Source organism: Eurosta solidaginis, chromosome 1 (assembly GCF_040869045.1).
Source record: "Eurosta solidaginis isolate ZX-2024a chromosome 1, ASM4086904v1, whole genome shotgun sequence".
In the NCBI taxonomy this organism is placed as follows: Eukaryota; Metazoa; Arthropoda; class Insecta; order Diptera; family Tephritidae; genus Eurosta; species Eurosta solidaginis.
The window spans coordinates 82,909,065-82,932,177 of NC_090319.1; the positions used below are offsets into that span (position 1 = coordinate 82,909,065).

Genomic DNA, 23,113 nt, shown 5'->3' on the forward strand with positions numbered 1-23,113 from the left:
GCACTCACAATGGTGAAGCAAAAGCTTTCCCAAGGTAGTTGAACTAATTACCGTGTGTGCTACTACCCTAACGTAGTGGACAGTCGAACTAGTCTGAAACTGAAGCTACGCGGTCATCCATATTGAGCTCTTATATCATAAGGCCGGAAAACAGCACTTAACATCTTTCAACTTAAAATCGGTCGACTTTCATTCTAAAATATCGTTTTGATTTAACGAAGATATTGAAATCAATGTTGTCCCTAACGTTTCAAGGTTTCGGTAGCTGGGCAGCATAGCGCGACAAAAGCAACTGGTGGAAAGTCTTAGGGGCTACACCTAGAGCTTCTTTGAAAGTGACGTCGACGAAGGTATGAGTTCGAAGTCGTAGTTTTATAGCTTCTGTGCTGGCATATGGTGTGAGGGTCAGGAGGAGTTCTTATGGCCATGGATTTGCTGCTAATTCTTCGCAATTAAGATTCGGTACGTTCTATCTTTAATATCTAACACAGCTTTTTCGTTCTATTTTTGATTTTTTTAAATGAATCCTATAACGAACTGTTATAAACTATAATTACACGTTTTTTAATATTTAAACCAATTAAATACCCGAAAAAGCAACACTATTTTCATCTAAAAAATTCTGTTTGGTTAATTTTAGTTTCACTCCTTTGTTCGATAAATAGTAATTCCTTCACCCCGTCATATCAATTAATTTAACTTAAAAAAATTTATTTTTTTAATTCGAAAAAACTGTATTGTACTATTCACGTAGGCGTGCCTTTCATCTTATCACCTCATTTAGTTATTTTTTCAACTTGAATAGCCCATATATTTTATTTTCTTCTTGCGGACGGGGCCACGGGTAAAGGCTAGTTAGTACATGTATATATGGAAAAGAGACAGTTGTGAGGTACAGGAAATTTAGGTCGAGCAGTGAGTCGTCGTCGATCTTCTTCTAATGATAAATGCTGTGTTTTTTTACCATTTTTCAAAATTATTTAATAAACTATTTCTGGCATATCAGGAGTATTATTAAGGGGGAAAATATGGGATATTACGAAATAACAAACTTTGTTTTGCGTTTTGGTGTAATTTGTAGGCGTAAACGCTTGACCAATTTGATTGATGATGATCGGTCAGCATCATCAGCATTGTGTGTGATATACATATATATGGGAATATATGTAGGTATGTACATACATATGTATATATATGGTTGTATATAAATTCATGTGTCATAATTGGATTACTTATGTTGTATAATGGCCGAGACACAATGAAGTTTTTCATATAAATGCGTTCAACGCAATCTAATGCATGCCAGTAACATCGCCACAATCACGCAAGATGTCGCGTTTGTGAATATGAAGAAACTTCAGACTTGGCAATTGAAGTTTATTTCGCCTCGCCAATTCACATACAAAATTTCACGTAGTTCGAAAAAGAGTTAGACACATTCTCATTATACAAGAAAAATATTCATATTTAGATATAAACGCAACATCTTGGTTGATTGTGGAGATGTTATTTTACAACATGGAAAGTGGTTTTTATAGGGGTTTTCAGTTTGGTTATTATACAAACTTCTGGAAACACTTCGAACTCATTCAGTCTATGTGAGGTCCTCATGGACCAGCCAGTTCAACCTAACCTAAACTATAAATAAAAGGTCCTAATACAGCGAGCAGTACCTTATAATAAAGCATAATGTAAGCCTTACTTATTTGATTTCGTACATAAGCTTTATAGTAAGGTTATTATATGTGATCCGGTATATGAAAAAGTGGCATCTGACTCAAAAAAGAAATTGCGAGAAACAGCTGTTAAAATCTGTTTTTTTGAGTTATAAGCCACCTTTTCATAGACCGGGTCACATATTCTTATAATAATTCCATATGTAAAGCTTATAAGCCCTAAACATAACATTACCTTACAGACAGCCTTATGACATAAGTACAGGAAAATAAGGGGTATTATAAGGAATACGCCATACAACTAATATTCCTCATTGAAGTAAGGCCTGGTAAACCAAAAACAAAACTTATGTAAACTAAAATAGTTTGCTGGGTTAATATAAAAAATAGTGACCTGTCGTTATCGGTTGTGCTTTGCACACAGAGTATATTAACTTTGATTGGATAACGGTTGGTTGTACAGGTATAAAGGAATCGTGATAGATATAGACTTCCATATATCAAAATCATCAGTATCGAAAAAAATTTGATTGGGCCATGTCCGTCCCTCCGTCTGTCCGTCCATCCGTCTGTCTGCCCGTTAACACGATAACTTGAGTAAATTTTGAGGTATTTTGATGAAATTTGGTATGTAGGTTCCTGGGCAGTCATCGCTCAGATCGCTATTTAAAATGAACGCTATCGGACTATAACCACGCCCACTTTTTCGATATCGAAAATTTCGAAAAACCGAAAAGGTGTGATTATTCATTACCAAAGACGGATAAAGCGATGAGACTTGGTAGGTGAGTTGACCTTATGACGCAGAATAGAAAATTAGTAAAATTTTGGACAATAGGCGTGGCACTGCCCACTTTTAAAAGAAGATAACTTAAAAGTTTTGCAAGCTGTAATTTGGCAGTCGTTGAAGATATCATGATGAAATTTGGCAGGAACATTACCCCTATTACTATAAGTGCGCCAAATGAAAATTTGCAAAATAGGATGACTTTTTAAAAAAAAATTTTTTTAAAGTCCAATTTAAACAAAAAATTGAATATCTTTACAGTATATAAATAAATTATGTCAACATTCAACTCCAGTTATGATATGGTGCTACAAAATACAACAATAAAAGAAAATTTCAAAATGCGCCCTTTTTCATTTGGTTTGTCTAGAATACTTTTAATGCCATAAGTCGAACAAAAATTTACCAATCCTTTTGGTAGGGGCATAGCTTCTATGACGATAACTGTTTTCTGTGAAAATGGGCGAAATCGGTTGAAGCCATGCCCAGTTTTTACACACAGTCGACTGTCTGTCCTTCCGCTCGGCCATTAACACGATGACTTGAGCAAAAATCGATATATCTTTACTAAACTAAGTTCACGTACTTATCTGAATTCACTTTATCTTGGTATAAAAAATGGCCGTAATCCGACTATGACCACACCTACTTTTTTGATATCGAAAATTACAAAAATGAAAAAAATGCCATAATTCTATACCAAATACGAAAAAAGGGATGAAACATGGTAATTGGATTCGTTTATTGAGTATATTAAGTAGAAGAAAATGAAAAAGTTCTACAGGGTGAAATCAAAAGCCCTTGGAATTTTGGCAGGAATACTGTTCGTGGTATTACATATATAAATAAATTAGCAGTACCGTACAGTAACAGATGATGTTCTGGGTCACCCTTGTCCACATTTTGGTGGATATCTCGAAAACGCCTTCACATATAGAACTTAGGGCCACTCCCTTTTAAACCCTTCATTAATAACTTTAATTTGATATCCATATCGTACAACCCCCGGAAAGGCGTCCACCTATAGAACTAAGGTCCACTCCCTTTTAAAATACTCATTCTATTCACCCCTGGTACACCTTTACGGCGATATCTCGAAAAGGCGTCAACCTATAGAACTAAGGCCCACCCCCTTTTAAAATACTCTTTAATACCTTCCATTTAATACCCATGTCATACAAACACATTCCAGGGTTACCCTAGGTTCATTTTCATACATGGTGATGTTCCCTTATTTTGTCTCCAAAGCTCTCAGCTGAGTCGGTTACACCCGAACTTAGTCTTCCTTACTTGTTTTAAACTCAAATTATAATTTTTATCGGCACGACTTTCAAGTAATGAATCAGCAAAAACAATGACAAAGAATACAAAGAACAAAGCGATGCACAGTATAACAACATATGTATATATTGTAAAAATTGATAAGAAGAAACATGCAATACAAAAACTTGAACAATACTACAAAAACTTCAATAATGATATGAGGAAAATCGAAATAATCGCTTCGTGGGAAATTCATACCTCGACAGCAGATGGCAAATGCCCAATAAACAAATTCATGCATGTAAAAATAATGTGGGACTTGGTAAAGCTATTTTGATTGTTGTTGTGGAAACACAAAATGTGTGGAAGGTTAGATAAAAGATGGGTAGAAGGAGAAGAAATGAGTACAGGTAAAATTGAATAGGCGGAGAAGGAAATTCGAAATCATGCCCTTTCATCAGCTAAAACTATAAAGGATTTAATCGATTATAATCGATAGAAGATAATTATCTTTTTATAGAAGAAATATATGTGAACGTCTTGAATAACCATATATACCTGTGTATATCAGATGTAACCAATGAAAAGTCCATAACAACACATTATTATTATTATTATTATTATCTATTATTATTATTTTTTTTATTAGGCCTGGAATCACTGCGACCTTTGTGCATATCTATTGTGCATGACCTTTCAGCCTAAAATTGTAAGTGGAGGCTTTTAATATATCTAAGTACTTCTTAAGGCTTTTTACTCCATATCACATAGGGATTAAGAGTCACACCACCTAGATGGGAGAGTCTCTGCCTTGCCAGAGCGACGCATTCGCAGAGAATGTGAACGAGCGTTTCATCCTCCAGCTCACAGAAACGGCAAATTTGAGTATCGAATAGATTTAACTTAGGTGATATCGTAGACCACAGTGCGTCCAGCATAGTACCCAGTGATAGTTCTTAGGTCCTCCCTGCTTAGATTAATGAGTTTGGCTGATACTTTCGTTGCCGGAAGTATAAACAAGTTGGCCTGTCTTTGCCCTGGGTATTCAATCCAGTGACGTCTGAATTGTTTTGTTTCTCAGTTACTTATGATTTCCCTGGTGTGTGCTTTTGTGAGTCCACAAAAGTACTGTGGATCATAGAATGCTGAAATAGCACCCTGCTTTGCTACGCAATCTGCATGTTAATTACCTTCATGTCCCTGATGTCGTTTCATCCTTCCTAACAAAATCCTCTTTTTGGCTCCCAGGTCATTAAGGGTTTCAATGCAGTCATCCAATAGCTTATATGTAACTGTGTATGATTGCAAGGCACGCAGGACCGCCTGGCTGTCTGACATAATGTAGATGCTCTTCGAGGATGAGCCTCTCTGTAGACATTCTCTACCGCAGCATTTCTATTGCATAGATTTCTGCCTGAAATATGCTAGGGTAGCATCCCATTGATACCGATTTCTTGAAGTTCGGCCAATAGATGTCAGCTCCCGTTCTTCCGTCATCGAATTTCGATCCATCCGTGAACCAGACCTCTGAGTATTGTCATTACAAGGATTCCCTGTTTTCCAGTGGGTCCTGTCCATAATGGGCACTTCAAAGTTCCGTGAGATTTTGAGCTTAGGGGACATTACGTCACGCAGTTCTAATGTGGGATTTTCTATGAATTTTCTTATTACTTCCCATAACAACACATACTCTAGGGAACACCAAAAACAAAATACGTCTCAGAGTTGTTGTTGTAACATCTAAGGGCAAGCCAAAAATAATTGTTGACCGTAGTGTTACTCATATAAAGGTAAGCCTAAAAAAGAATAAGCGTGTTATTTACACCCAAAAAGAGACTACTCCTCAGCGAAACACGTCAGATAGATTACTCAAACATACTTTATCCTGAAAGCAATGGAGAGTTTAGAAAACTACAAGAATTAATTGAACGCAATGTATAATAAGCCTCTGAATTTCAGCCACCACGCCAGTATGCGAAGAATCAGAGCACTGCGCTTTTCTTGACAGCGAAAGTTCCTTCAGTAATAATTGTTAGTACAGCACAAACTTAGTACTATAGAAATAAGCTTAGTTGGTATGCCATTGGAATTTTTAACTGATGTAAAATACATGTGGAAGACCAAGGCACTCGCCTAGTAAGTTTATGATGGTGTACAAACGTCTTGCTGTGTCTTTATTTGCCATGATAGTAAAATCTGTTTACAACCAATGGCTTGGCAGTCCGAAAGTAAGGAAGAAGACGTTCTAGAGCGAGACAGTCGCTCCATCGCCTGGCATGTGCGTGCTAAGATCACAGGAACCATGCATACATTTCCGTCTACAACGTTGTGGAAATGGAGCAGCTAGCCAAGCGAACCGTACTGAGCATCGCAAATGAAGGATTTCAATGTATCGATAAAGTTAGAAAGAAGTTTCAAATCTCTCAACTTCCAAGGGATGGCTTCCTCAAAGACCGAGCCTTTGGGGAAAGGCACAGAGTAGAGCTGGGAGGCAAGTAAACATGGAATGTTACCAAATCGTGTGACATGCGAGTGGTTCAAAAAAACTAACGGGAAACGAAACATCTGTCTGAAGTGAAAGTGCATTTGTAAAACGTGGTTACTATGATGAGGCCGTCGGTAAAATTATTTATAGTTAAGCCATACTTATTGCAATTTCTTTTATTACTTACTTAATTGGCACTTAACCGTCTAAACTGTTACGGCCGTCCAACAAGGCGCGCCAGTCGCTCCTTCGCTCCGCAAACCGGCGCCAATTGGTCATACCAAGGGAGTTTAAATCGTTTTCCACCCGGTCCTTTCAACGGAGTGGGGGCCGCCCTCTACCTCTGCTTCCATAGGCGGGTTCCGATAGAAACACTTTCTTGGCCGGAGCATCATCTTTCATTCACATAACATGGCCCAGCCAGCGCAGCCGCTGCGTTTTAATTCGCTGGACTATGTGGGTGTCTGCGTATAGCTCGTATAGCTCATCATTAAATCTTCTTCGGTACTCGCCATCGCCAACGCGTAGAGGTCCATAAATCTTTCGAAGAACTTTTCTCTGGAACACTCCCAAACCCGATTCATCTTCTGTTGTCATGGTCCACGCTTCTGCCCCATATAGCAGGACGGGTACGATAGGTGACTTGTAGAGTATGATTTTCGTTCGCCAAGAGAGGACTTTATTTTTCAATTGCCTACCTAGTCCAAAGTAGCATTTATTGACAGGATTGATTCTTCGCTGGATTTCAGTGCTGATGTTGTTGCTAGTGTTTATGCTGGTTCCCAAATAAACGAAGTCTTTTACTATTTCAAAATTATGGCTGCCAACAGTAGCGTTGTTGCCAAGGCGCGTATGCGATGACTCTTTGCTAGATGATAGCAGGTACTTCGTTTTGTCCTCATTCACCATCAAACCCATCTTTACCGCTTCCTTTTCCAGTTTGGAGTAAGCCGAGCTAACAGCGCGGGTGTTTAGGCCGATGATATCAGTGTCATCAGCATATGCCAGTAATTGCACGCTTTTATAGAATATTGTTCCAGTGCGGTTAAGTTCTGCAGCTAATATAATTTTCTCCAGCATCAAATTAAAGAAATCGCACTATAGGGGGTCATCCTGTCTGAAACCTCGTTTAGTTTCGAACGGCTCGGAGAGGTCCTTCCAATTACCAATTCTAAGACCGCCAAATGTTGTTGGAGGGTTCTAATACAAATTGTTGCAGAGCGCTCAAAGACCACTCAAAACATCACTTACGAGTTCTGCTGGCTATTTTCACAGGAAGATTGACTCAACAGAAAGCTTAAAAACTTGGCATAAGATCAATTGACACATTCCGATTGCGCGTTCTATGAGCAGGGGCTGCGAAGTATGTATATCTTTTTGGAGTGTGAAAGCCATTTTCAAGTAAATGGCTAAATTCTTGGGTTCACAATGGCCTGAGGGCACGTGTATTCACACCATCGAGCCAAAGGAGATAATAAAGTTCTTGCAGAAGGTCAGATTGGGCCCGATGTTACGATATGTCGAGGGCACAATTAAACCGTGGTAGTAGTGCAATTCTCAACAAATCTATATATCTAAGATTTGAAATCACGATACTTTCGCGGAGTTAAACCATAGTGGGGATAGATGATTCCGAGCAAGCATTCAAATAAATGCTTCCAATCGCAGTTATACTCTACATACGTTGGGAATGTTTGGCCTAAGTCTAGATAAAAAAGTGTTAGACCTGTTACAAGTTTAAGGTGGCTTTCTTATTGTTAGAAAGGTATGGCAAACGGAGATCGATTGATGCGTGTGTTATTAATTACCATCGCTTTTTAAAAACACAATGCACTTAAACTGTAGTTGAATCTATTGACAATTTAGTTAAATATAATGCGATACAATGAAATAAAGGACAAAACCATTTCCTTCTAGCTCTTTTGATCACCAGCAGAGATCACCCGGTAGTCATCATCACTGAGCAACATTTTGTGAAAGGAAAAGCATAAAATTCACTTCACGAGCACAGAGGACAGGGAGAGGAAGACTTCAGCGGAAGTCTCCCAGAAATCTCTTGAAAACACACTTTACTGGCTGCAATCGCACACTAGTTAATGGGAACTCTTCTATGGAACCTCACCCCTGAAAAATAAAATAAATCAATACAAGGCGCAATATACCTCCGAAGAGATAAAAGCCGAGCTTCTCTTCCAATTTGCGTCGTGCTTCTTTTTAATTTTTCCTCCAAATTGGTGGGACGGAAAATGCATGTTCTACGCCGACTCCGAACGGCATCTGCAAGGTAGAGCTGCAAAAGTATCGACATAAATATCGATACATCGATACCAGGTTCGTGGTGCGATTATCGATGTTTTTTCTAAATATCGAGTACTTTACAAATAAAACATGAATAATTAAAATTACATACATTATGTCAGATTTGTGCTTATTTTAGATGAATACCTAACAAGTTGGTGGCTCTTATTTCATTCATATTATATACACATATATACATGTATTCGTATATGTAGATATATACGCAACAGAAGACATCATTGAGTTTGAAGACGAAAATTGTGTTGCCAAAAAGCTACGAGTACAAAGTCAAGCATTTGGACCTATTTTGACAAAATCACTAATACTATTGCAAAAAATGTTATACAACTAGTGGTAATACGTCCAATTTGTTTCACCATCTAGAACGATCGCATACAACTGCAAATTTAGATTCACATAGCTCGCCAAATAAGATTAATTTTTATATGAAAAAACATATGAAGATCTATCATCACGTGAAAGGCTTTTGCCAGCACCCTACTGGGGTTTAGCCACCGCAGACGTTCGACCTTTTCCCATAGTGGATGACAAAGGGTGTCGTAACTTTGTATATACCCTCGCTTCGCTGTATAAGCTACCATCGCGGACAACTTTGCAGAATGTGTTTTATGATCGTTTCGAAGTTATGAAGACAATATTACATATATATATATATATATATTTATATATTATATTTACATAAATGTCTGATATATACCTGATATTGCTTTTAAATTGAGTAAGCCCTTTTCACTATAACAAAAAATTATATATATATCGCGATATATCGATACCCTCCCTCTTATATATCGAAAATATCGAGTATGCCGAATATCGATACTTTTGCAGCTCTACTGCAAGGCAGATGAGTTTTCACTGAGAAGCTTTTCATGGCAGAAATACATTCGGAGTGTTTGCCAAAACACTGCCGAGGAGCGACCCCGCTTAGAAAATTTCTAATTAAAGAAACTTCCAAAATTTTTGATGTTGCCTTGTTTGGGAATTAACCCAAAATCTTCGGTGTGATACGCGAAGAACGCTACCACCACATCAAGGAGACTCTTCTGGGAATTATAAACAAAAAAGGATAAGATTCGCAGTCAACAGCTCCTATCTATGTAATGCACATAGTCTTGGTGGTACCACTCTGGTGGTACCTTTGCGAATGCCCAGCTCGAGCACAGATTAAGTTTCAAACTCTGGGAAGCTATATTCTGTCCGAACTTAAGGGCTTTGCAAGATGTTACTAAATGAAAGTTCGTGGGCCGAACGAAAGGATTTGAACATACTGTAACGAATTTGCTGCAATTCCCCTTATTTGCGATTTTCTGCCAACGTTCGTATCGCTAAACTGTTGAATAAATAACTCCAATATTGAATAATGGAAAAATGGCCTTTATTAAAGTACTTCACAATAACACTTATATTTTGCAACGAATAGCTTGCTTAATAACCAAACTGATTGATAGCTCAAATGAAACTCTACTATTGCCCGACAGATTGCGTGCTTAATCAATAACTGCTTGATAGCTCAAATCAAACTGAATTCCAGCGCCTCTACATTTGCTGCCTTTTATACTCTCTGATTTCAACGTTCGCATCTTCTAGGCGTTTCCATTTCCAGAATCTACTAGTGGTCCATGAACTCTCAAATTTCTCAGCTGTAACTACAATTGCACGATTTTATAGCTTCTCTCATTGCATACTTTCAGAAGTATCTCAGATATATGCATGTAGTTGTGCTTTGCTTCTCAGCTGCTCGTATACGTACATGGTACATATGTGTAGACGCAATTATTGTTTCGTTTATGTAGATACATAATGATTGATCTATGGATGTGCATGATATCACTGTTTAGCATCGGCTTAGAGATAGCAGCACCCCTTAGTTATGCTAATATTCGTAACAATACTATCAAGTAATCTAACTGGATCCTGTAAGTATTTCAAAACTGAGCACTCCACTGATTTCAGAAGAGTGGCAGGGCTGATGAAGTTAACAAATTATACTAGCTGTCTAAAATGGTATAATCACAAATATTTTTCGAAAAAAATCGCCTAAACACTCATTAAACTGCGGATAACAAAGCATCTAGGCTGGATGCAGGAGAAAGAGTACAAAGTGGCGTCCGGGTACTATTTTTTGCTTTGGTATATTATAAATTGGGTAGAAGTGCTTTCAACCGAGTAGATTTAGAACGCGAACATTCAGCGTACCTTCAAGTCATAGTCGGACTCAAATTGGATCACCCTTCAACTCTCCGTATCACCTTCAGTTAGGTTGAAATAAAAGGCTTAGTTAGTGGCATAATTTCTCTATTGAAAGCGTCAATATTCTTAACGCCCAAACAATTAAAATGCCAACAATTACAATAAAAGGCAAAAACAACAACAAAAAAGTATACAACTACAGAATCCTTTCCCTCCTTGATGTCAACGTGATCATCATCATCTTTGTTTACATGAATTTCATCCGTTGCTGTTGCTGCATTGGTAATCACGAATCCATTAGCAGTAACATTACAACCCCATTAAAGGGCAATATCTAAGCAGGGAGGGGAGTGACGAACGAATGCCAGGATGTTGACGATGTCCTGTATAATCACTGTTAGATACTCTCTCATGTTTGCTGCTGTTTGTTATTGCAGCTGCACGCTGGGTCGCAATTACATACAAGTTGTTGTTGCATTTGCTCTCGTTTTTGTTATTGTTTGACAAATAAGCGCAAAACGTTGGAAACTCGGATACTGATTGCCTTTTGGCACTTTTGTTTTTTCGAGTTTTTTGTTTTTTTTTTTGGTTATGCTAACCTTTTCTGCTTGACAGCGCACATTGCAACAAAATCAGCGGATTTGTAGCAAAAGAAGTTAAAAAAGACAAGTAAGGAAGGTTAAGTTCGGGTGTAGCCGAACATTACATACTCAGTTGAGAGCTATGGTGACAACATAAGGGAAAATAACCATGTAGGAAAATGAACCGAGGGTAACCCTGGAATGTGTTTGTATGACATGTGTATCAAATGAAAGGTGTTAATGAGCATTTTAAAAGGGAGTGGGCCTTAGTTCTATAGGTGGACGCCTTTTCGAGATATCGCCATAAAGGTGGACCTGGGGTGACTCTAGAATGTATTTGTACGATATGGGTATCAAACGAAAGGTGTTAATGAGTATTTTAAAAGGACGTGGGTTTTAGTTCAATAAGTGCATGTCTTTTCGAGATATCGCCATAAAGGTGGACCAGGGGTGACTCTAGAATGTCTTTGTACGATATGGGTATCAGATTAAAGGTATTAATGAGGCTTTAAAAGGGAGTGGTGGTAGTTGTATATGTGAAGGCGTTTTCCAGATAATAATAATAATAATAATAATAAACCCAACGGATTAATACCCTCCAAAGCCCGCCCAACCGACACGAGGGGCGCATCCGCATGACGCACGGATTTGTTTTTGTTTTTGCCGAGTTGTTGATAGGCGGAGGTTTTTTAAGCGTCGAGATCTAAAACTGCTCAGCTACAGAATAAAAATCATCAGCTGAGATTATATACATAACAGTAGAAAATTATACATATAGTAAATTGTTAAATAAGTTAAGGATTTAGCATATAAAGATTTTTATTTTTTATTTTTATTTTTATTTTGTTACGAGTTAAGATAGGATAGGACAGTTTTCCTTATAGTAAAAAGTGAATCCGTTATATCAAATGAATTCGAGTGAGAGTTAAAATCATAACACAAACACCGGAAAGGTTCATTTAATTCGAAGTTAGTTCTACACTGCCTCAAAAGAAGAGGTTTGTAATGTCTTGACGCTCGTGATGGGATATTGAAGTTTACTTCGTTCAAAAGAAAGGGGCTAGAAATTAGTCCATTCAGTAGTTTAGCCATAAATAATACTCCTAGCATTTCTCTACGGCTAGCGAGAGTTGGAAGATTGATAAGCCTTAACCGACTAGTATAAGGTGGAAGATTATATGCAGAGTCCCAATGAAAATTCCTTAAAGAAAAAAGTGAAAATTGCTTCTGTATTGACTCAAGCCTATCTGCATGAACTTGATATCGCGGATTCCAGACTACTGATCCGTATCCTAGTATCGGCCTAACCAATGCGGTAAAAAGGGCTTGGTTACATAAGGGTCACTAAATTCTTTAGACCATCTCTTCACGAATGATAGAACACCTCTAGCCTTATTGGCAGTAGTCATAATATGAAGGTTGAAACTAAGTTTAGCATCCATCGTAACTCCCAAGTCAACAAAATAATTTACTGATGCAAGACAAAAATTATCAATTACGTAAGAGGCTGCTGGCAAAGATCTCCGAGAGAAACACATGAACTTACATTTATTGAGGTTCAGCGGCATTGAATTCGCGTTGCACCAAGCAACTAAGCAGTTTAAATCCGCTTGAAGCAATGGACGTTCTTCAATAGACTCATAAGACCTAAAAAGTTTTACATCATCAGCATACATTAAAATTTTGGAATATTTTATTATGGTACAAATATCATTAATAAATAGCAAGAACAGAATTGGACCGAGATGACTGCCCTGTGGGACGCCAGAGGGAACATTAATGACCTCTGAAAGAGTATTTTTAAAAATTACTTGTTGCGTTCTACCGCAGAGATAAGAAGATATCCACTGAGTGAGACCTGGTTGGAAACCAAGTCGATCTAGCTTGTGGATAAGCAATGAATGGGAAACTTTGTCAAATGCTTTACTGAAATCAGTGTAAATAACATCGGTGTGAAGATTTTCTCTAAATCCATTAGAAACATGCGTTGTGAATTCAAGTAGGTTGGTAATGGTAGATTTGCCTCTACAGAATCCATGTTGAGAGTTTGCAATCAATGCAGAAATGGAAAATGTTAGCTGATTAGTAACAATGGCTTCAAACACCTTTGGGATGGCAGACAATTTTGCAATTCCTCGATAATTTTCTACACATGACCTACTGCCGTTTTTGTGGAGGGGTATTAGAAAAGATTCCTTCCAAGCAAAAGGAAAAACTCCATGTTTTAGGGACATGTTGAATAAATCAGTTAGGGGCAGATAAATGTGTTCTGCACATCTTTTGAGAAAACATGTGGGAATTAGATCAGGACCGTATTTATAAGATTCCTTCAAAGAAGTTAAATATGTAAGAACCTCTTCTGGAGATATTGATGGAATATTAATTGCGTTAAGTCAGTCAAGTTCATACGGGTATTCACTAGACAAAGAAATTAATTCAGCGGAATAGTTAGATTTGAAAAATTGTGCAAATAAATTAGCAATAACTTGATCGTCGCTAGAGAAATCATCACGGTATTTCATACCAGAAGGAAAGACTTTAACCCTACGTTTAGAGTTCACGAAATTATAGAAAGCTTTCGGATTGCAAGTTATTTTCTTTTTCATGGCACAGAGATAGGTATTGTAACACTTTTTATTTAATTCAAAATATTTATGACGCAATATAGAGTACTTCAAGTAGTCGGAGTGTGACCCCGTCTTCTTGTACAGCTTGAAGGAACGCGTTTTTTTGTTTTTTAAAGATTTCAGTTCTTTGGTGTACCATATTTGGACTAGTTCAGTGAAAACACGTTTACGCTTAGGTACATGTCTGTCCAGAATAGCGTGAATGACGGCGTTGAAGTCAGAAACGTTTTTGTCAATATCTGCACCGTATTTGGGCCAAACTATTGTAGATAAAATTTGGTTGAGTTTATTAAAATTAGCCTTCGCGAATTCGAATCTAAAACTAGAGTCGGTTTCTGTGGTAGTGCAACTCCGAGAACTTTCTTCCAATTCGTAAACTATTTCCAGCGAAGGATGGTAAGGATCCTCAGGTACAGTAAGAGGTTCACCCCTCCTAAGAATGGATTTTGAAGTATCATCAACAAATACCAGATCAAGTACCCTCCCGTACATGTTTGGAACTATATTTATCTGTCTTAGGCAAAGTTCAGTTATTTCTGCTAAAAAGTCGATGCTGGAGAATTTTGAAGAAACCGGTACAATACCATGGTCGGATGTGGTCCATGATACGTGCGGAAGATTAAAATCACCCAAGACAATTATCGAGTCAATAGGCTTCAACAATGAACTGATATCTTTCAGTAACGAAATATGGTTCATATACACCGAGGGATCTGAAGATGGTGGGATATAGCAAATGGCAATATAGGTAAAACCTATTCCCAGCTGGGTTCTAATGCACTTAAATTCCGTAGCTTCAATAACAGGTAAATTTACCTCAGCGGAAGGTATAGAAGAACGTACCGCGAGCAAAACTCCACCTCCAACTCTGTTCAAGCGGTCATTTCTATATATCTGGTAATCATTGCAAAGAATCTCCGAATTAAAAATATGAGGCTTTAACCAAGTTTCAGTAAAAGCGATGATATTGTAATTACAGTTAAATGATCTCAAGTATAGATCAGTTAGTTTTGTGTTTAGGCCTCTTACATTTTGATAAAATATATTAAGGACAGGTTTAATATTTAGTTTTTTGCAGCATTATTGGTTTGAGGAACGGTAGCAAGATTACGAATATTAACGTTGCGTCTATGCTCGAATTCACGTACAAAGGCTCCGGGTGGCCAAAATGAATTATTCAAAATTGTTTCAAAATGTTGCGCTGATACGTCAATCCTAAATGACGAAATGTCTCTAGGATAATTAAAATTAAGTTTACGAATAGACACATTTTCAGATTTAAGTTTACTTATGATGTACGACTTCAGGTCCTCTTCTGTAGTGTCTCTCGCGAATCTGGAGACGAAAATCGACTTTTTAATCGGGACAGTAATCAATCTACCAGCCGGCGGTTCAGATTCCGCAGAGGGGTTTTGGGGAACCTGGTTCCTTTTTGTGGAGGGTACAGTAGATACAGCTGAATGAGCATTCGATGTCGATGGTTGAACTGCTAAGGGACTCGGAGAGGACAGATTTATCAATTCAATAGTTGGGGGTGGAAGATCTGGAGGTGAAGGAACTTTGGGATCAGCATCCGTAACCATATCGACCAAAATGTGGACCAGGGTGACCCAGAACATCATCTGTTGGATACCGCTAATTTATTTATATATATAATACCACGAACAGTATTCCTGCCAAGATTTCAAGGGTTTTTTATTTCGCCCTGCAGAACTTTTTCATTTCATTCTACTTAATATGGTAGGTGTCACACCCATTTTACAAAGTTTTTTTCTAAAGTTATATTTTGCGTCAATAAACTAGTCCAAATACCATGTTTCATCCCTTTTTTCGTATTTGGTATAGAATTATGTCATTTTTATCATTTTTCGTAATTTTCGATATGGAAAAAGTGGGCGTGGTCGTAGTCGGATTTCGGCCATTTTGTATGCCAATACAAAGTGAGTTAAGATAAGTACCTGAACTGAGTTTAGTAAAGATATATCGCTTTTTGCTCAAGTAATCGTGTTAACGGCCGAGCGGAAGGACAGACGGTCGACTGTGTATAAAACCTGGGCGTGACTTCAACCGATTTCGCCTTTTTTCACAGAAATAAGTTATCGTCCCAGAATCTAAGCCCCTACCAAATTTTACAAGGATTGGTAAATGTTTGCTCGACTTATGGCATTAAAAGTATCCTAGACAAATTAAATGAAAAAGGGCGGAGCCACGCCCATTTTGAAATTTTCTTTTATTTTTGCATTTTGTTGCACCATATCATTACTGGAGTTGAATGTTGACATAATTTACTTATATACTGTAAAGATATTAAATTTTTTGTTAAAATTGTCAAAATTGTTCTAATGAAATCTTGATTTTTAAAAAAATTTTTTTAAAAGTGGGCGTGGTCGTTCTCCGATTTTGCTAATTTTTATTAGGCATACATATAGTAATAGGAGTAACGTTCCTGCCAAATTTCATCATGATATCTTCAACGACTGCCAAATTACAGCTTGCAAAACTTTTAAATTACCTTGTTTTAAAAGTGGGCGGTGCCACGCCCATTGTTTTCTATTCTGCGTCATGAGTTCAACTCACCTACCAAGTTTCATCGCTTTATCCGTCTTTTGTAATGAATTATCGCATTTTTTCGGTTTTTCGAAATTTTCGATATCGAAAAAGTGGGCGTGGTTATAGTCCGATATTAGCCGTGTTTTTTAACACGCGTATATCCGTTTACGCTTAAACTTTATATTGACTGCTAAGAGACAAACTATAAATACACCTCTGAAATTGCTGCGCATAAATTTTGTCCTACTAAATTTCAATACGCATTATACTCAGATGTAACTGAAATATGTGTCTTTGTTTCACCCTGTACACTAATTCTATGTATTATATGTGTGTCCACAATTCATCGCAACTGATTCAGCTATATGTTATACCCTATGGCCATCAGAGCGTTGCGTCTCCGCTTTTCGGTACACCCTGTTGCTGTAGCTAGTTGTTTTACCACAGCCGCTAGATGGGTCTCCTAAGCATTATCTAAGCGAAGATAGGCGTTTTTTAACACGCGCAAACGAAACGTATACGCGCGTGTTAAAAAACACGGCTATTGTTCATTTTAAATAGCGATCTGAAATGAGTGCTCAGGAATCTACATACCAAATTTCATCAAGATACCTCAAAATTTACTCAAGTTATCGTGTTAACGGACGGACATGGCTCAATCGAATTTTTTTTCGATACTGATGATTTTGATATATGAAAGTCTATATCTATCTCGATTCCTTTAAACTTGTACAACCAACCGTTATCAAATCAAAATTAATATACTCTGTGAGCTCTGCTCAACTGAGTATAAAAATTTCAAAAAAAGCAACAACAACATATACAAAACATAAGCTGCCAATCAACGCGAGTTAACTGTTCATCTTGAAGGGTAGCTGCCACAAACCATCGCAATAGGATCACATGTATGTGTGTATGTCTGTCCTGAAGGCATTCTTCGCTCGAACAACTTTTATGGGTTGCTTTTAAGGGCGTTCCGCTATGTGCTACCAGCCTCATGAAAGTAAACTTAAACTTCCGGCAATTTGTTACCTCTCAAGTGCTTTTGGTGCGGGTGGGTACAAGATGGTGTGTTGTTAGAAGCTGTGCTTTTTCCCAGATTATATTTAAAGCTCGGCGTGGGTTTGAAGTGTTTACACTTAACAGCGTACTTCATTATTTACTTTCGTGTATATTCCTCTTTACGGCTACAATCGTTGACAGCACTTAATTTGTTTGTTGCTAGTTGGTGTGAATATCTGCAAGGCGTGTGCTCACAGTACACTTCCAATATTTAGACATAAACCTTCATACTTGGTAAGAGAGGCAACTATCAGCAAGTTTAGAATAAAGATGTGCTTCTGTCCGGATGCCCCCTTTTGCTTTTATAAGCCATCATTATAGACGTTAATATCAATCCTGCAGAGTAGTTCGGACTCCAAATCTTTCCTTAGAAAACATCCGCAAAAATATTAGAAATTCAAATGCCTAACTAACGAGATGGAATCTGCGACCAATTTTTTTTTTTACGGAAAGTGTGGTCATAGGTCTTAATCACTTCGCAATGCCGCTGCGAACAGTGTAGGATATCAGCGAGCTCGTAAGAGGAACTGGGACGTTGATGCAACTCGGAAAAGATCTACGCTTCCTGGTGTTGTTGTTGTTGGGTTAACAGTGCTTCACCACATTCAATAGGTACGACCATCATCTAACGAGAGTCCGAGAAAACTAGCAGTTTTAACAGGGGTAGACCATAGGGAAGTTGCTCTAAGACTTGTAGATTCCATATTATAATTGTAACTATGGTTAGTATCATGCGGGGACATATCGCATGCAGGACATACATTACGTATGTCGCGGTTGATTCTGGACAAGTAAGAGTTCAACTTGTTAGAGTATCCATAATGAAGTTGGGCCAGGGTGACTCGTGTCTCCCTTGGCAGTCTTCGTTCTTCTTCTGCAAGGTATGGTTCGTCTGTCTGTTCAGCATTCCGTTATGCTCCTCAATATTGAGCTCTTTTGCCTCATTTATGTAGATGATATACAGGAGTCATCCAGCCTCAGTTCTGAGTGCAGCATTTTGGCAGACCTCTCTTTTCCAGTCTGTGTTTTTTTGACCAGGCGACCAGACCAGCGACGCGTAGCATATGAGCGGCCGCAAATTGTTTTGTAAGTAGTGTGCAGCCTTCTTTGTATTTTCCGAAGTGCTGCACGCAAACGACTTGAGGATTTTGTAGCGTCTTTGTATTTTATATACAATTTCGCAGACAGGCATGCGCCTTGACGGTGAGAGTGTTATCAAATGTTACCCCTGAGATCTTTGGGTCATTGAAAGTCGATAGCGTAACACCATCGGCGTGAACGTCCAATATTTGCGTCATCTATTCATTACACGTCCTAGACAGAGTGGCCGAGGTGAAGAAACCAGAAAGACTGGGGGGAGGGATAAGGACTGTCATAAAGAAAGCTTTATTCACAGTCAGCCGTGCCTCAGTTCGCCAAAGCCATGCGGCACGTGGAACTAAGTTTTATGTTCGCAAACGAAACATCTCAGTCAAATGAATTATAATTAATGAGTCACTTGATATGAAATGCGATCAACCTAGGGATCAAAGCCACTTTGGTCCAACGGCTGTATAAAAAGCGACCTACCTAGGAAAAATTAAATAGCTTTGCTTCAATTTCGATCTAGAGCTTGACTCGATTCACTTTGGTTCAACTTCGGTATAGAACGCGACCTAAATATACCTAGGATAAGTTAATCACTTTGGTCCAACTTTTTTATTTAACGCGATTTACATAGAGATAATTGAATGACTCTGGCCCAACTTGGGTCTGTATTCAGTAAAAGGTTATCTAGATAAGCCTAGGCATACCTAATGTATGGCTCACATGTGAAGATTGCCTCATGTTTCCTAACTGACTGAAACTGTTCTAACAACTTACGATCGTTTAACATATTCAAATGGTCACTTATCTATAAGTTATGGGCATTTTCGTTTTCTCCATGCTGACTGAAGCTCCGCGTCTCAGTTTATACCAAGGAAAAAATGTAAACAAAAGTCAGCTGTTAGGCTTGTTTCCCTGTTTTACAACAGATTTTTGCGATTTGTTCTACAAAATATTCACAATTATCGATTTAACCGGGGGTTGATCACCCTGTGTCTGTGAAAGGGAAAATGTTAGATGAAGCTTTCTGATAGATCGCTATTGTCTAGGTAAAACTAATTAACTGGAGATGGTGAAAACGGCATTAAGTCAGGAAAGGTCAACCGTGTTGCAACACAACTTTCCTCCAAATTTCGTTACCGCCGCACTCTGATAAAAATACATGTTTTAGATATTTTAAGAAGCCAAACTCTTCCTTACCCAGAGCAGATGTTGACATACCAAAGTACCTTGAAAGAAAATGTCCCCTTGACATGAACCATTGCTTCACATGCCACTCGATAAATTCATTTAATAAAACTAAAACACCTTTTTGACAGAGCCTGCTTTCTGGCTCTTTCTGAAGGGCTAGCATATTTGCTGATGTGCCTAAGTAATCACTGTCGCCCTAGCGTTTACTGGTTACAAACTAGGGTAAGGAAACACTGTCGATAGCGGCAATAATGCTATCTAGTCTGGCAAAACAAGTGAACTGCAGTTAAGAAAGCTGTATTACTGCTTGATGTTGACTAGACCCTCTCAGAATTGCTTTTTAAAGCTCTTAAATGCAATACGCACATTGACCACCAAATGCTGATTAGCGGACAGAGGGAAAAAGTACCATTTTCGGACCTGAGGAAAGTTTCTAAATATATTGTATTCACTTGAAGTGGCCATTCTATTTAAGAATTACGAATATAAGAGGCAAATTATGTATGCGGCAACTAGTCATTTTTTCACGTCTGAACCAAAGTTCGTATGATATAAAAGCATTCATTCACTTTAGTGAGTGACAATTACGAGCATGCCTTTAGCAGGTACTCACCGCTATTTCGTCAACCAACTCAACAGGTATACTCTGGGGTCACAATTTAGGAATGTGATCAGTCGCCATTTACGATCGGTATACACCCCAGCGGGTTAGGGGGCTTAGAGTATACCCGCGGCAGGTATGCCTGTCGGAAGAGACTACTAAAATACCAAATTTATTCAAGGGGTTGCCCGCGCAAGCTATAGTTTATCCAACCCAATTGTCAACCTCACCTACCTGTGGCAAATTCTGTTTCTTTAGCAGCCGAGGCTCTGGCGACCCCAAGTTCCTCATGAATCTAAAGGGTGGGAGTGCTGGATGGTCTAAAAGGTTTCATGTGGTCATACTAAATCGTTCCCCAGATGATTTGGCTAGTACCTTAATGGTGCTTGTTACCGGAACGTGCTGGATCTTCATCCGGAAATGGACCATCAATATCGATAATACTCCCCCAAGCTACAACAACAACAACAATGATCGATGTACCTACCGCCGGCATATTCTTTACCTCTTATCCGCAGGGGGGAACTTTAGTAAAACTGAGGACATTTGTGAAATTTTTGGCATTTTATAACGGTGAATGTGAGTGACTTCGACGCAAAGTGTCCCGCGCCATAAATAATGTGGCCATAAAACAAGCTTTGCGCAGTACCAGTACTGATCTCCTTACGATATAGCCAATTCACTCTTTCGCCGTGACGTCACATTATCAATGAAATATAGACAAACGGGTGCGGGTCGATTCTCTCGTCTAGCACAAATGCTAGGTTCTCTTCAGCTATTGTTGTTGGTATATATATCAGAAGTAATTTTGATAATGTGACGTCACGGCGCAGACCTTTTTCTCTGGTTATAAAATTGTTATGAATCCGACTTATTACAATTGGGTTTAGTTTGTATGCATGTATGAGATATCTAAGGAAATGGTTTTTTAGAAAACTGGTTTTCTGTATTATCTACGGGCTTAGTTCCTTCTCAAAGAACTCGTCCTACATCTTATTCAAAAATTTCTTTTAGTAAAATACTAATCCGTTTTATAAATTTGTATTCACAGGCGGCGGAGTTTCTCATTCGCTCTCTTGGTATCGCAAAGGGGATCGCTATCCGGGCAGTAAGTTATTTGCACGCACCTGGACACCAGAGGATCCACGTACGCCCGGTCACAACCATCCTCACCACCACCACAATCATAATGGTTTGCATCAAGTATTAAATAATATGCCACTGCAACAACAGCAACAACAACAGATAACAACAACACCACAATTTCTCAATCATAATCAAAATAGCAATCAAAGTGATGAATCGACAAGTGGTTATAGTAATTTGGGCGAAAGCAACAACAATAACAATACTAGTAGAGGTAGTAATTCATCTGAAGGATATTGTAATGGAGCTGCTAGTGGACGCGGTAGGGCGGATGGTAATGGATTACTTCAGAATGGCATATGAAGGAAATAAAATGTTGGAAGCAAAGAGAAAAGTGTGCAATTTGTGAAAACTCAAACCAAAGAGATAACGAGATGCGAGATAGTAGTGAGAACGGATTGATGAACTCAAAACGAAACTAGTCAATAGGTGCAGTAGTAATTAGTTTGTAGTTTAAAAATTAAATTTCTTTAACGCAAAGCACCAGAATTTATAATTAATGAACTCTAAACCTTTGAACTTAAAAAAAAAATTATCAGTGAAATGTGAAACTGAGAAAAAGTTAATTAAAAAATCTTCTGTGGTATATTAATTTTAAGCTAATACTTATTGAAATTATATCTAGGCTATGTACTCACATATTCCTATCTGAATTTATCTGTTAAAACCAGTGGTGGTCAACTGCATGCCTGCGAGCAATTAAAGAATGCACCACTACTTTACAAAATAAATTAAAGGAAGTGTTCATTCAATAAAAGTTTTAAAATTTAAGACATTTGTTATCTTTTGTTAATAATTGAAATACTGTCAGATTGTTAACTGATGAAATTAGTTTCTGCTATAGCCATTTACAGTAGAATCATCTTAAAAGTAGGCACCCAAGATTCTATTAAAGGCCCCATTACTGATACTTAGCATAGACTTGACTTGGCTTGAGAACTGTCACTTACAGTTTTGTTAAATGAACATTGCATGTTACTGATTACTCAAAACTTAGCAACATTTAACTTGATTTAGAAGTATGTTGAATTTTGATTTCCTATGTAAGTTCTAAGTGACGTTTACATTTTGAGATGCCATTTGTTTGTTTCCATTTCATTTTGACATTTTGTCATACAAATTGACATTTATTTAAAAATAAATTTCAACGCTGATTATGATACCAGATTGTATGCGCCAAGTGGAGTATAATTGTCGCTAAGTTGCCAAGTTTACGCCAAGTCAAGTCAAGTCTCTGCTAAGTATCAGTAATAGGGCCTTAAGCGTATCTTTCGTAAGACTTAAGGTGTAATTAATGGTGACTTATAACCATAAAACCATAACCAGATAAAACAGCTGATCGAACCTACCATATGGAAATCAATGTAATCGATTAATGGTGCCATACCATAACGCTAACGCCATAACCATACCATAGCCAACCAATTGGTTTTTGGTTTTTCGCCATATCCATAACCTAAAAATATTTGAGTTGGTGAATTTAATAACTTTTTGTAGATTTTATTCATTGTTTTGGATACGTTTTGACTACGAGACTTATTTTTTGTGG

General features: G+C 37.9%; 1 protein-coding gene across 1 annotated transcript in view; it reads left to right on the top strand.

Moving 5' to 3' along the window:
- Window positions 1-22,305, top strand: part of LOC137236374 (pancreas transcription factor 1 subunit alpha-like) — a 94,350-nt gene extending 72,045 nt beyond the window's left edge. The window contains exon 4 of the mRNA XM_067758880.1: window positions 21,470-22,305. Coding sequence (XP_067614981.1) covers window positions 21,470-21,867 — 398 coding nt within the window. The 3' untranslated portion in view covers window positions 21,868-22,305. The remainder of the gene's footprint in view (window positions 1-21,469) is intronic.
- Window positions 22,306-23,113: the final 808 nt, after the last annotated feature.